Source organism: Leptonychotes weddellii, chromosome 1, assembly GCF_054177405.1.
Source record: "Leptonychotes weddellii isolate Sample4059 chromosome 1, ASM5417740v2, whole genome shotgun sequence".
NCBI lineage: Eukaryota > Metazoa > Chordata > Mammalia > Carnivora > Phocidae > Leptonychotes > Leptonychotes weddellii.
The window spans coordinates 139,483,617-139,498,137 of record NC_138369.1 but is presented as its reverse complement, the minus strand read 5'-3'; the positions used below and the strand labels follow the sequence as shown (position 1 = coordinate 139,498,137).

The following is a 14,521-nucleotide window of genomic DNA, read 5'->3' as shown; positions in this document are numbered from 1 at the left end:
TAATTCTTTTTTTTTTAAGATTTTATTTGTTTATTTGAGAGAGAGAGACAGCATGAGCAGGAGGGGCAGAGGAAGAGGGAGAGAGAGAATCCCAAGCAGACTCCATGCTGAGCATGAGCCTGATGTGGGGCTTGATCCCAGGACCCTGAGATCATGACCTGAGCTGAAACCAAGAGTTGCATGCTTAACCAACTGTGCCACCCAGGTGCCCCTTCCTTTAATTCTTTAAGCATGGTTCTCTTCAGTTGTTTAATATATTTTTTAACTGCTTTGATGTTTTTGTCTGCTCAATCTAGTATCTCGGGACCTTGAAAGACTCTATTGCCTGCTTCTCTTTTTTTAGTATGAGTCACATTTTTCTTTTTCTTTGCATGTCTCATAATTTTTGTTAAGAATTGTACAATTTAGATGATGTATTGTAGCAACTATGGATTCTGGTCACATCCTTTCTACCCCTAAAGCTTGTCATTGACGATTTTTGTTTGTTTAGTAATGTGCCTAGAGTAAATCTGTGAAATCTATTTGTCTGGTCTCTGCTCAGCTTATTGTTGTTGTTGTCCTCATTGTTTTTATTTTTAAGGCTGACTTCCCAGTGGTCACCCCTTATGTTAGCCAGTGATTGGTCAGAAAATGTCCTCGAGTGCATAGTGCCAGTGCCATTTTTCCCTTCTGAGAGATCTGTGTATAGGTTGGGGAATGCATTCAATGTTCAGGACATTTTCAAGTTTGTCTCAATTTTTATGTTTTCCCTCAGGAAACTTCTTATGTCTCTAGCCAGGAATCTGTGGATAGTTTGGGAATTCTCTAGTCTCTGCTACACATGCATGCAGCTTCTGTTTAGCCAGGAATACATGGGAAGTTTATCAGGCCCATTTATGGCTATCTCTCCTCCAAGATCTCTTTGTTAAGTCCCCTGATAATCTGCCAGTGTGCTTGTTTCTTGCCCCAGTTGAGACTGCAACCTCACACTCTCGTGGATAACTTCAGAATTTTCCCTTTTACTGCTGGGCGTAGCTTTTCTGCTCTCCACGCTGAATCAACTCAGCCACCTCTGTCAGCATAGCTGCTAGTTTTCATGGCCTGTAGAACTGTCATGTTGACTTAATCGATGGGGGAGGAAGAGTAATGAAAGCTGGCCAAGGAAACTGCCACAGACTTCTGCAGCTCCTAAGTTCAGTAGATTTTCATGAACAAATACTTCTCAGTTTATTGTATACCTTTGGTCAGTTTCCAGTAATTTGAGATGATGTTTTTGAGGTTTTTTTCCCAGCTGTATATTTGTTTTTGCAGAGAGAATTTGCTGAACTCCTTACTCCAGTATGCTGGGAGCTTCCTTTGCTTCCTTTTGGTGGTTTTTGAAATGTTTATGTATGTGGTTTTTCTTATAAAAACATACAAAATATTGCATAAAAAGCATGTTATTTTACAGCCCATTTTAAATTTATTTTCTAAGACACTACATTTCACTTAATCTAGTGAAGATTATAATTAAATGGAAATTTAATCTTTTTATTGTTGCAGATTTCAAGTTCCACCTATAAAGACAGGAATGAGGAATACAAAAGACAGTTCACTCATTTACCTGATACAGAGAAGCTGATAGCAGGTAAAAAAGACAGGAAGTTGTAAAAAACCATTTTACTACCTCATTATCAAAATAGAACTGACGAGTGACAATATTTGTAGAAAATTTAAGCCTTTGTGCTAGACAGAAAATATTTTTCAAGATAAGCTTCATATTAGATAATGTAAAACCAAGTTGTAATTTGGGGTGAAGTGACTTCTTTCTCTCTTTTTTTTTTTTTAAAGATTTTATATATTTATTTGACAGAGAGAGAGAGAGCGTGAGAGCAAGAACACAAGCGGGGGAGTGGGAGAGGGAGAAGCAGGCATCCCGCAGAGCAGGGAGCCCGATGCGGGGCTTGATCCCAGGACCCTGGGATCATGACCGGAGCCGAAGGCAGCCGCTTAACCGACTGAGCCACCCAGGCGCCCCGGGAGGAGTGATTTCTGAGATAAAAATATTAAGTACTCCCATGGGTCCTGTCCCTGTACTTTAATAAAAACCACCATTTTGCACCAAAAAAAAAAAAAAAAAAAATTAAGTACTAGCTAAGAAAATAGAACTAAAAGAAAATTATTGTCACAATTTCTTCTGGTGCTTGTTTTATATGGTTTTGTAGGAAAAATTTTAAATTTGATGTTCAATATATATTACCTTTCCCTGGAAAAAGGTGCTCCTTAACAGATTATAGAGCAGTTTTATAAAATTTTCTAGGGCTATGTTATTTTCGTGTAATCTTTCATTTCTTTAAAAGTTTATTTATTTATTCTTTTCGTAATCTCTATACCCAGTGTGGGGCTTGAATTCATGACCTTGAGATCAAGAGTCACATGCTCTTCCACCTCAGCCGGCCAGGTACCCCTCATGTAATCTCTCAGACAGATTTTTTTTGCAATAGACTTTAAGAGGAAAAATTTAGCCATTTTCCTTATAAAAGTGCTTAACTTTTGATATAAGCTTAATATAGATTCTTTGTAATCAAAATATAGAACTCAATTTTAATTTTAGTGTATATTTCATTTAAACCATTTATTCATAGAAATTTCTGATTTCTGGTACTGTTGGGCAATATACAATAAAATGTAACTGAATTTCTAGTAGTTCAGCTCAGTACCAAAATATCATTATAATGAATTAAAACAATTTCTAAGAACATTTGAAAGTAATGCATTCTCATGACAAAATATTCAAACCTGTATAACGGCATATAATGAAAAGTGAGTGGTCCTTCTGACCAAGACCACTGCAACGTTCTTCCTGGGCTATATAACCACTTTTAGTGATTTCTTACGTATATTTCCAGAAATTTTCTGTAGGTATTTCAAGAGGCATATACGTATATTCCTAACAGAATTTAAATGGGAACATACTGTGATTACTCTTTGAACCTTGTTTTGAGCTCTTTTTATTAGCATTACTTAAGGATCCACTTCATTCTTTTAATGCCTGCCTGGTATTCAATTAAATGAACTTTGTACCATAATTTATTTAACAAATCCTTTATTGATGGACATTTTGATTGCTTCTTGTCTTTTACTATTTCTGATAATGTTGCACCGAAACTTTTACATTTGTTTTGGCACATATGTGCACACGTATTGTAGGATAAAAAATTTTATGAAGTGGAATTGTGGCAAAAAGGTAATGAGCATTTAAAAAGTTTATTATTGCCAAGTTACCCTCCAAAAAGGCTGTACCAATTTGCATTTTCATTAACAGTGTATGTAAGTACCTGTTTTGCCACACCTCAGGACCTTTGCTTTAGTAAAATTTGGTAGGTAGAAATGGTACTTAATCATTGTTTAAATATGCATTTCTTTAATTATAAAGGAGATTGAACATCTATTCATATGTCTATAAACCATTTGTATTTCTTTTCCTGTGAACATTTCTCTTCAAAAACTTTGCCCATTTTTCTGGTGGTTGTTTGTCTTTTTCTTAATTTGTAGTAGCTTGTTAGATGTTTAAAAAATTAGATCTTTTTTCATGTGTGTTGCAAATGTTTCTTGCCAGTTTGTCACTTGAAATTAAATACTTTTCATGGAAACCTTTATAAAATTTATCATACTTGTCATTGCCATCTTGAAAGAATCTCATGATACAGTGATATATACTCATTATAAAACATTAAAGCTATACAGAAAAATATAAAGAAAAAAATTGAAAATTATCAGTAATCCTAACACCTACATATAATTTTGGTTAAAATTGTTTGGATAACTTTCTAGGTATTTTTCAGTGTGTAAACTTGCTTTCAAAAATTTACATTTTATAGTTTTCTCTCACTGATATAATAAACCTGTTCATTGTATAAGATTTGGAAAATGCAGACTTTTACAAAGTAAAAAACTAAAACCATGTATAATTTTACCAAGCTACAGACTGAGAGAAAATAGTTGATAATCCCATATCTGATTTAAAAAAAACCCTTGTCTTTAGAATAAAGCTATTCTTTTTTTTTTTTTTAAAGATTTTATTTATTTATTTGACAGAGAGAGACACACTGAGAGAGGGAACACAAGCAGGGGGAGTGGGAGAGGGAGAAGCAGGCTCCCCGCAGAACAGGGAGCCCGATGCGGGACTCGATCCCAGGACCCTGGGATCATGACCTGAGCCGAAGGCAGTCACTTAACCGACTTAGCCACCCAGGTGCCCAGAATAAAGCTATTCTTGAAAGTCAGTAATAAAAACACAACCCACTTTAAAAAACAGGTAAATAGGCACTTTACCAAAGATATATATGGATGACAAATAAGCATATAAAAAATGCTCAACATCAATTATTACAGGGAAATGCACCTTAAAGTACAAGTAAACTACGTGCTAATGAGAATTGCTAAAATTAAAAACAACAACAAAACAACTGACAACACCAAATGATGATGAGGATACAAAGCTATAGGACTCTCATCCATTAGTGGTGGGAATGCAAACTGGTGCAGCTGCTTTGGATGGCAAGTTGGCAGTTTCTTGTAAAGTCAAACATACACTTTAATCATATGACCTACTAATCCTAGTTATTTTCTCAAGTGAACTGTAAACTTATGTTCACAAAAGTCCTGTACATGATTGTTTGTAACATCTTTATTAACAATTGGGAATAACCAAGATGTCATTCAACTGGTGAATGAATAAACAAACTATGGTACATCTATACAATGGTATACTATTTAGCGGTAAGAAGGAACAAGCTATTAATATGCACAGCAACATGGATGAATCTTCAATACATTTTTTTTTTGTCCATATGATTCCTTTATTATCCTTTTACTTTTTATTGGATCTGTAATGATGGCCCCTTTCATTTATTTTTTTCATTTTTTAAAATTTAAATTCAATTAATTAACATATAATGTATTATTGGTTTCTGAGGTAGAGGTCAGTGATTGAAAAAAGCAAAACTCCAAAGGTTACATATTTTATGATTCCATTTATATGACATTCTAAAGGATGGAAGACAGATCTGTGGGCACTGGGAGGGGAGAGTGGTTTCACAAGGGAATTTTTACAGTGATTCTATATGGTACTGTGGTGGTGGTTACATAATTGCATGTTAAATCTTTACAGAGGTAACTTTATTGTATAAAAATTAAATCAACCAGGATATCAGGAGCTCCCAGGTTGCAATGCCATTGGTAAAAAAAGAATCTAACTGTATTACAAATGAGTGACATAATTGCACTCAAGGGTGGATTAGCATATATACATCTATTCCCTACCTGTGTTTGTTGCTAGGGACTAGAAACAGTGGTATCCCAGTATCAGTGAGCATGTCCAGGACCCAGATATTGGTCTCTAAATACCATTCCCCAATGAAAGGAATGAGAGCTCTGGGGCTGGGACTATGAAAATACAAGATGAATGACTGTGGAGTATCATACAGTCTTACAGTGCCGGAAAGTAACGAAGTGCTTAAAAAAAAAAAAAAAGGAGCCAACTTGAAAGAACTCCCAGTGGTCAAAGACAGAATAATTTGAGCAATAAAATAATGACAATATCGGATTATAACCTGAAGAATAAAATAAATATCCATGAGTCTATATTGATAAAAATGCTTGAAGGCTTAATAGGTTCTTACTCTCTGTGCATATAATAATGATGATGAAGAGGATCTCTAAAAGATTTTAACCAGTCCATGTATATTTAGACAACTGATTTCACCAGTGTGACCCCATGTGTAGCATCCAATATACTGATAAACAAGCCACTAATTTCACTAATGAAAACCCTTTTCTAATGTGTCTATGCTGATTAGCCAAACATTTGTTGTTAAACAGTAATAAAGGTAACAGAAGGGCTTATAGTAGCCCCTGAAGGAGTGTAGTCCTAATTAAATTGTTAGCTGACCTATCCCAAGGGTGAATTCCTGATTAGGACAACCTACTATCCCTAGAATATTTCTAAACATCTGCTTTAGCTGGAGTCTGCCTTTTCACTTCTAATATTCATTTGTGCCTTCTTTTTTTCTTGCTTAATCTTGGCCAAAGAAAATGTTAGGTTGGGGAAATATAATTAAAAAGAAAATATCCTACCCATCCTGAAAACTCCACAGAAGTAGAAAAGAAAGAAAACAGTTTTTATTATTGAATAAGCATTCAACTGGAATGGGATGTGCATCATGGGTAATGTGTAAAAGAGATTGTGAAGAAAGACGGAAAGAAATCTCGCCCTTTTAAATAACCAAACAGATGCAACCCTTTACACATGTTCTAGAGATAAATGATAACTAGTCCTCAAGTAAGAGGACTTGATAGTACTATTTATCACACACATTTCATCATAAATTCACCTGATAATTGGGGCTACTCTCTGTGTTAGCTAACTGACTTTATGCAAAGGAAAAATAAACTCGTATCTTTATGACAGGAGTTAGTTTTGCAACTTGTATCAAGATGCTGGCCGAAGGTGAGCTCCTACCCTATCACAGAAACTGGGAGATAAGGGTATTATCTCTCTTGATGTTTACATTTCAAAGAGATGGCTACTAGGTCCTTGAGAAAACATTTCTGGGTTCTAAAACTGGCAAGGGCTTATTTTGCTTTTAAAAAGATTCACATAGGGGCACCTGGGTGGCTCAGTCGTTAAGCGTCTGCCTTCGGCTCAGGTCACAATCCCAGGGTCCTGGGATTGAGTCCCGCATCAGGCTCCCTGCTTGGCAGGAAGCCTGCTTCTCCCTCTCCCGCTCCCCCTGCTTGTGTTCCCTCTCTCCCTGTGTCTCTCTCTGTCAAATAAATAAAATCTTTAAAAAAATAAATAAAAATAAAAAATAAAAAGATTCATGTATTTCTCAAAGGAGCAAGAAGAAAAGAATTTACAAATTTTCTACAGAAAATAATCAAAGAGAAGTGAAGAGGGAGTTTTTTTTTCCCATTTTGCACCAGGGAAAATTAATTTTTTTCTTTTTCAATTTGTATTTACCTTTACCGTTGTCTCAAATAAAAAGCAAACAACACAAAAAATGTAAAGTATAAAAAAGGAGAATGGTTGGGGAACTGGGTGGCTCAGTTGGTTGGGTGTCCAACTCTTGATTTCAGCTCAGGTCATGGTCTCGGGGTTGTGGGATCAAGCCCCACCTCAGGCTCCACACCCAGTGTGGAGATTCTCTTTCTTCTCCCTCTGCCTCTCCCTGCTTGCTCTCTCTCTAAAAAATAAAAAAAATAAATAAGGAGAATGGTTTCTTTTATAACTTAAATATTAAATCTGAAAGCAATCCTGAAAATGTTGTTCCGGAGAGTATTTTTTAAAGCAATGTTAGCATTATTGGGCTCCCAAAGATGATTGCTGCTAGAAAAGAATACTTTGGGATGTGTGTTTCCTGACATGATTGTTTAAAAACCCATTCTTTTAATTCACTGTTATCTCCATTATGGATAGATGATGTCTAAATTCTTTGATAAAACCGTAAATAGGACATCTTGTTTATTTATTGTGCAGTCTTACTCTAGAAGTATATGGTGCTGATTCACTCCATCTGTATTTCCATAACATACTTCCACTGTAACCTTTGTTATGTTATAGTTAATAAAATAAATCTTTAAGAATTAGAATTAAAACAATTGAATAATTGTTTCAAAATTGATTATGTAATAGCTAGGTAGTTGATGTTAACACACACATCAAAGTGATCTATATTGCTTGGTTAATTTACTTAATTTTATTCTAACTTTCTAGTCACTAATTATAAAGTTATAAAATCCATAAAACAATTTCTGATAAACATTTCCTTATTCCATTCTAGAGGAATCAGATTGTTATTTGACTCAAATTAGGTAGAATATTGCCTTCTGAAATGATAATTACATGTTTACTTAACAGTAGAGAAATTGGGAGTAAAAAAAAAAATGGAAAATCTGGCTTAAAAATTTTTTTTCATTTCCTGCATGGACCATATTGCTAGAAAGCCATTTTATTAAAAAAATTTATTGAGGTATAAGTTTATTCCAATAAAATATATCTGTTTTGGGACTCCAACCCCCCCTTTAAAAAAAAATATTTATTTATCCATCCTAGAGGTGGGGGCAAGGAGCAGAGGAAGAGGGAGAGAGAGAATCTTCTTGCTGAGTGTGGAGCAGGACATGGGGTTCCATCCTACCACCCTGAGACTATGACCTGAACCGAAATCAAGAGTCAGACGCTTAACTGACTGAGCCAGCCAGGTGCCCCAGAGAAGCCCTTTTTTAAACCACTGAAAAAAGTCCGTCAATCTATATCAAATAGCCTTCAGTTAAAATAATCTGGTTGGTTGCTATGGCTTTGAACATAGTTTAATGTAAAATAGTGCCCTGGTTCTCATGGTGCGGTCCACAGGCTAGCGATGTTGGTGTTACCTGGGATCATGTTAGACTTGAAACTCTCTACCTTGCTCCAGACTTGTTTAATCAGAAACTCTGGGAGGGGCCTAGAAATCTGTGTTTTAATAAGTCTGCCAAGTATTTCTTTTTTTTTTTTTTAAAGATTTTATTTATTTATTTGAGAGAGAGAGAGAGCACATGAGGTGGGGGAGGGTCAGAGGGAGGAGTCTCCCTGCTGAGCAGGGAGCCCGATGCGGGACTCGATCCTGGGACTCCAGGATCATGACCTGAGCCGAAGGCAATCGCTTAACCAACCACTGCCAAGTATTTCTGATCTGAAATGCGAGAAGCACTAAATTAATAAAATGTTTCAGTGGCTTAGATAAAAATTTCAGGACACCCCAAGGTGACCTTGAGCCCAATCCCTGTTTTAGAGATGCATACTAGTAATGAGTAACTTAATCTACTTAATTATTTACTAGGATTTTTGTTTGGGGGCATCTCAGTTTTGTTTTGCTGAAGGAAACATTTTGAAAGACTGAATTACTGGGCACCTGGGTGGCTCAGTCGTTAAGTGTCTGCCTTCGGCTCAGGTCATGATCCCAGGGTCCTGGGATCGAGTCCCACATCGGGCTCCCTGCTCTGCGGGAAGCCTGCTTCTCCCTCTCCCACTCCCCCTGCTTGTGTTCCTGCTCTCACTATGTCTCTCTCTGTCAAATAAATAAATAAAATCTTAAAAAAAAAAAAAAAAGAAAGAAAGACTGAATTACTTTGCTCAATTTTTAGTATTTGCTTACAAATTTAACATGATTAAATTTAAATATTTTTAGGTTTATACCTCAACGATGTTTTCCTAAATTGTTAATCACTTTATATAGTTTTTAAATATATCAGTTAAACTAAATCTCCTCACAGTGGTGAGCGAGCATAAGGCAAGCTGAAGACAAAGCATAAGCTGACACCCTGCAACCTCCCTCCTCCCCCCACTCCTGGGTGGAACATGTGTGACATTTTTCCAGGATTCTCCCAACTGTCTTTTTTTTTTTTTTTTTTTTTAAGATTTTATTATTTATTTGACAGATAGAGAGAGAGAAAAAAAGCACAAGCAGGGGGAGCAGCAGAGGGAGAAGCAGGCTCCCGGCTGTCCCAACTGTCTTAATGTTAATATCTTGCTAGAAGGGAAAACAACCTTAACTTGACAATGTGATGGCCTCTGGTATCTTGTAGGTATCTTGTAGGTCGGTCCTCTTTAGCATATGAAAGTTCTTTTGAAACCTCCCTTTTCCTTACTTCCCCCAACTCCTGAGTATATAATCAGCCACCCCTGACAACCCCAGTACAGCAACTCTTTCTTCCCACTGGGTCTTGTCCCTGTGCTTTAATAAACCACCATTTTGTACCAAAGATGTCTCAAGAATTCTTTCTTGGTTGTGGGCTCTAGAACTCACCCCACCGAACCTCACCTATATTCCCAAACCCCATCAACAGTAGCCCTTTATATCTTGAATTATTGATAATTTAGCCATACTATTTACATTAGCCAAAGAGCCAAATCTAGATCATGGTATTAACTTACTGGTGGTTAGTGGCATTTACCAGAACTGGATTTTAGTGCTGAGGCAGAGAGGATCAACTTTGAAACTAACTTAAAATGTGTAAAATTTTTGGAGTAATTATTGTCCCTTTCCTCACCCTTTTCCAAGGTCTACCTAATCACCAATCTCCCATCAATGCTACCTCTTAAATATCTCTGAATCTAACTACTTCTTTCCCTTAATACTGTCATTTCTTGGTCTGAGCCACCATCAATTTTCCCCTGGACTTCCAATTCATTTATATGAATCCATTCTCACAGTGTGAAAAAAGTAGTCTTTAATAATATGCATCTGGGGGCACCTGGGTGGCTCAGTCATTAAGCATCTGCCGTTGGCTCAGGTCATGAACCCAGGGTCCTGGGATCGAGCCCCGCATCGGGCTCCCTGCTCCGCAGGAAGCCTGCTTCTCCCTCTCCCACTCCCCCTGCTTGTGTTCCCTCTCTGGCTGGGTCTCTCTGTCAAATAAATGAATAAAATCTTAAAAAATATATATATATATACATCTGATCATGCCCTTCCACTTAAAACTCATCAATGGCAAACAAAATAAAACAAAACAACTCATCAATGGCTTCTTGTAAAGTTCACAGTCTACCATAGCCTGTGAACCTTACATATCTAGTTTCTCCAGCTTCTCTAGCCCAGAGTTCTTTGTATAGTTGCTTAAATGTGCTTTTTTTTCTACCACGGGGCTTTGCACATGCTCTTTCCTCATGGTCCAGCTGACCGTTTATTGACCTTTAGTTCTCAGTTTAAAGACTACTTTTTCTGGAGAACTTTTTCTGATATACTCTTTCCCTGCCCAGTCCCCTCATACCTATGTCCTCTTATAGTCTCTCAGACTTTCTCTACACTTTGATCATTATACTTATTTTTGTATTTGTTTATTGTATTCCTTCCCTTCTAGAATGTTCTATGAGGGCAAGGTCCATGTTTGGTAACGCTAGTTTCCAGCAAAATATCTGGTGTATGGTGCCCAAAGTATCTGAATGAGTGAGTGATTGAATGAACAAACTAATGAACAAAGAGCGATGACTTTTCATGTGTTAAAGTAGGATAAGATTATAAAGTTGCCAGATTTTTGTGAATAAGTTGTTCCTTATTCTTGTGTATCTAGATTATGCTTGTGCTCTTCAGAGGGACATTTTGCTTCAGGGACGTCTCTATCTTTCAGAAAACTGGCTGTGTTTCTATAGCAACATCTTCAGATGGGAAACTACAGTAAGACGTATTTGGATTTGATTTGTTGATACAAATAATTGTGTAGATAGAAATATATACAGTCCTCCTAAAAACAGTATACTTTAGATTCCAAAGTAAATTTATGTATATTTGTATATAATACTTGTATATACATGTAATCGATATATATACAATATGTATATTGTAGAAGTGTGTGATCTATTTTCTTAATACCTCGAGCTCCATTTGTACATATTTAATACAGTTGGAGAAAGAGATTTCAGGTTGAAAAAAGCTTGAACATACATCCATTTGACTGCCAAAATCATGTCTTATGTGACAGACTGTCTGAATTTTGTTTGTGTGTGTATGTGTTAATATGGAACACGAACACCCACATGTCTTTTCACACTCTATCCTAAACTTAGAGATAAGAGCTGTGGAGGAAATTATTGATGGGGGAGAATGTCTGACTGCTTACCCTGTTTTTCTCAGAGAATTTGCTTATTCTTATTTGCTTTTTATTTGCTTATTATTATTTGCTTATTATTTTTAATAAGCATTTGCTTATTATTATTAATTCCTTCAGGTTTTTCAACGGAATATTCTGGATTAGATTGATGTAATACTTGGTATTTTGTGCTGTACATGTTTCTGAAAAATCCATTTAATAATTTTTCACTCTTTTGTGTGCTTAGATTTGTATTGCGTTAAAGAACATAACCTTCATGACTAAGGAGAAAACTGCTCGACTCATCCCAAATGCTATCCAGATTGTTACAGAGGGTGAAAAGGTGAAAGACTTTTCTACCTTTGCTTTGTTATATAATGTGGAGAAAATCTGCATCATACTGATTCATCAGTGTTGGTAATTCTTCTTGGAGTTAGGAATTTGTAACAGAGATATATTGTATTTAATACTAGATTTCTGTATAAATACTTATTTCTAATTAAATGACTGCTAACTTTTTTTTAACATGTAATCATGTAATCTGTTTTTTTTTTTAATTAAATCTGCTAACATTTTTTGTGCTTTATAGTTCACAGAGAACTTTCTCCCATATTTTTCACTTCTTCTGTAAGAGGTAGGTAGGGTAAGCTTTGGTAAAACATCATTATTTCTGAGTACCCTAATAAACCCATGATATTGTTTAGTCAATGATACTTGCACAGTAGCAACTAATAAAAACAAATGGTTCTGGTGAACAGAGATTTGGACAGCATATAAGTAAACATATTATCACTATAATACCTTTTTTTAGGATGGCAGTTACTACAATATCTGCCATTTTTTAGTGGGGATATATGAAGAATCTTTCTGAACCCACCTGGAAGATTGATTAGGGCTCTATGTGTGTGACATTAGAAGCATAATGCTGACAAAGAAAAGGAAAGAAGGAAGGAAAAGAAGGCAAGTATGGAAGGGAATGAGAGGGAAGGAGGAAGGAGATAGGAAGCACAGAAGGAATGAAGGGAAGCAATGAAAGAAAAGGAGAAAGGAAAAAGAAGCAGGGGAGAGAAACATTATTATAACATTGAATCATTGTAATGATACTTTTAAATCTTGTAGTTTCTTTCAAATGTACTTTACATTTTATTTTTAGTTTTAAATAATCTTATCCTTACAGAATGCTTCCCAGTACAGTACAAAAAACTTTCTCCTCTGAACTATTTGAGAGTAAGTTGTCACTCTGAAGCGTCATCACTCCAGATATCGCTCCAGATATTCTAGTGTGTATTTCCAACAAAGACATTCTCCTGCATAAGCACAACCTAACCATCAAAATCAAGAAGTTAACATTGATCATTACCACAGTTCAGTCCTCAGACCTTCCTCAATTTCCCCAGTTATTCCAATAATATCCTTTACAGCAAATAGACATAGTTTAGAAATACATAATTACATTTAGTTGTCATGCTCTTTAATTTCCTTATTCTGGAACAGTCCCTTAGTCTTTTTTTGACTTTTGTGCCCTTGACATTTTTAAAGATTACGGGTAGGTTATTTTGTAAGGTATCCCTCAGTTGTGTTTGTCTGATATTTCCTTGTAATTAAACTTGGGTTATGCAATTTTGGCAGAAATGACATGAAAGTGGGCGCCTGGGTGGCTCAGTTGGTTAAGCGACTGCCTTCGGCTCGGGTCATGGTCCCGGGGTCCTGGGATCGAGTTCCGCATCGGGCTCCCTGCTCTGCGGGAAGCCTGCTTCTCCCTCTCCCACTCCCCCTGCTTGTGTTCCCTCTCTCGCTGTGTCTCTCTCTGTCAAATAAATAAATAAAATCTTTAAAAAAAAAGAAATGACATGAAAGTGATGCTCTGTTCTTTCCATTGCATCCCATCAGATGACCCATGATTTCAATTTCTACCATTACTGGTGATATTCACTTGGATCACCTGATTAAGATGATGTCTGCAAGACTTTACTGTAAAGTTAGTTCATTTTCCTTTGTAATAATACTTTGTGGCAAGCTACTTTGAAACTGTGTAAATATATGATTACTTATCAGACTTTAAATTTATGCATTCACTTACTTAAATCAGTATGCCCTCATAGTTTCTTGTTTTATTCAATGAGTTCTAATCCATTACTATCATTATTTATTTATATATTTATTTATTTATTTTAAAGATTTTATTTATTTATTTGTCAGAGGGAGAGAGCACATTTGTGCACAAGCAGGCTCCTTGCAAGGAGCCCGATGTGGGACTTGATGCGGGGCTTGATCTTAGGACTCCAGGATCATGACTTGAGCTGAAGGCAGACGCTTAACTGACTGAGTCACCCAGGCGTCCCTATCATTATTTATTTTGATGCTCAAATTGTCCCAAATTTGGCCAGTGTGAGGCTGTCAGTGTCCTTCTGACTATTCTCAGCATTATTTGAGCATTTCCTTGATTTTTGGCATATTACAGGGTTTCCCTACGTCAGCCCTGGAATCAGTCATTTCTCCAAAGAGTTCTGATTTCTTTTAAGGGGAGACTGATATTAGAAGCCAGTGTGTTCATTGCTATTGGGGTGTCACTATTTCCAAGCCCTCTAAGTGGTCAGAATAAGGGTATATGTAATACATATATAATTATATAATACATACACATATATACCCATTTGCACATCAATGTCTGTCTACTTATCTGTCATAAACCATGAATTTACCCTAATATCTCTAATTCCTATCAAAGACCACAGAGTTCATTTTTGTTTTCTCCCTTTCCTATTTGTAACTCCCTTCCCTGACTGTGAGAAACCAGGCTCCCATTATCCTCAGTATATTTACCTACTAGATCAGTTGGCCTCTACGTAACCAATCTTCCTCTCCTTTGCCACTCCTTCCCCACATGGATGCCCCCCCTTTCCTTAAAAAAAGATTTATTTATTTATTTATTTGAGAA

General features: G+C 36.3%; 1 protein-coding gene across 6 annotated transcripts in view; it reads left to right on the top strand.

Moving 5' to 3' along the window:
* Positions 1-14,521, top strand: part of LOC115937600 (protein Aster-C) — an 87,582-nt gene that overhangs the window by 17,379 nt on the left and 55,682 nt on the right. For 3 of the 6 annotated variants that reach the window (XM_081796799.1, XM_081796804.1, XM_081796793.1), the window contains 3 exons: positions 1,522-1,606; positions 11,068-11,171; positions 11,831-11,926. In XM_081796799.1, the coding sequence (XP_081652925.1) occupies positions 1,522-1,606; positions 11,068-11,171; positions 11,831-11,926 (285 nt within the window). Of the gene's footprint in view, positions 1-38; positions 206-1,521; positions 1,607-11,067; positions 11,172-11,830; positions 11,927-13,430; positions 13,562-14,521 lie in introns of those variants that run through there. The other 3 variants (XM_081796820.1, XM_081796830.1, XM_081796814.1) reach the window with 3 other exon arrangements.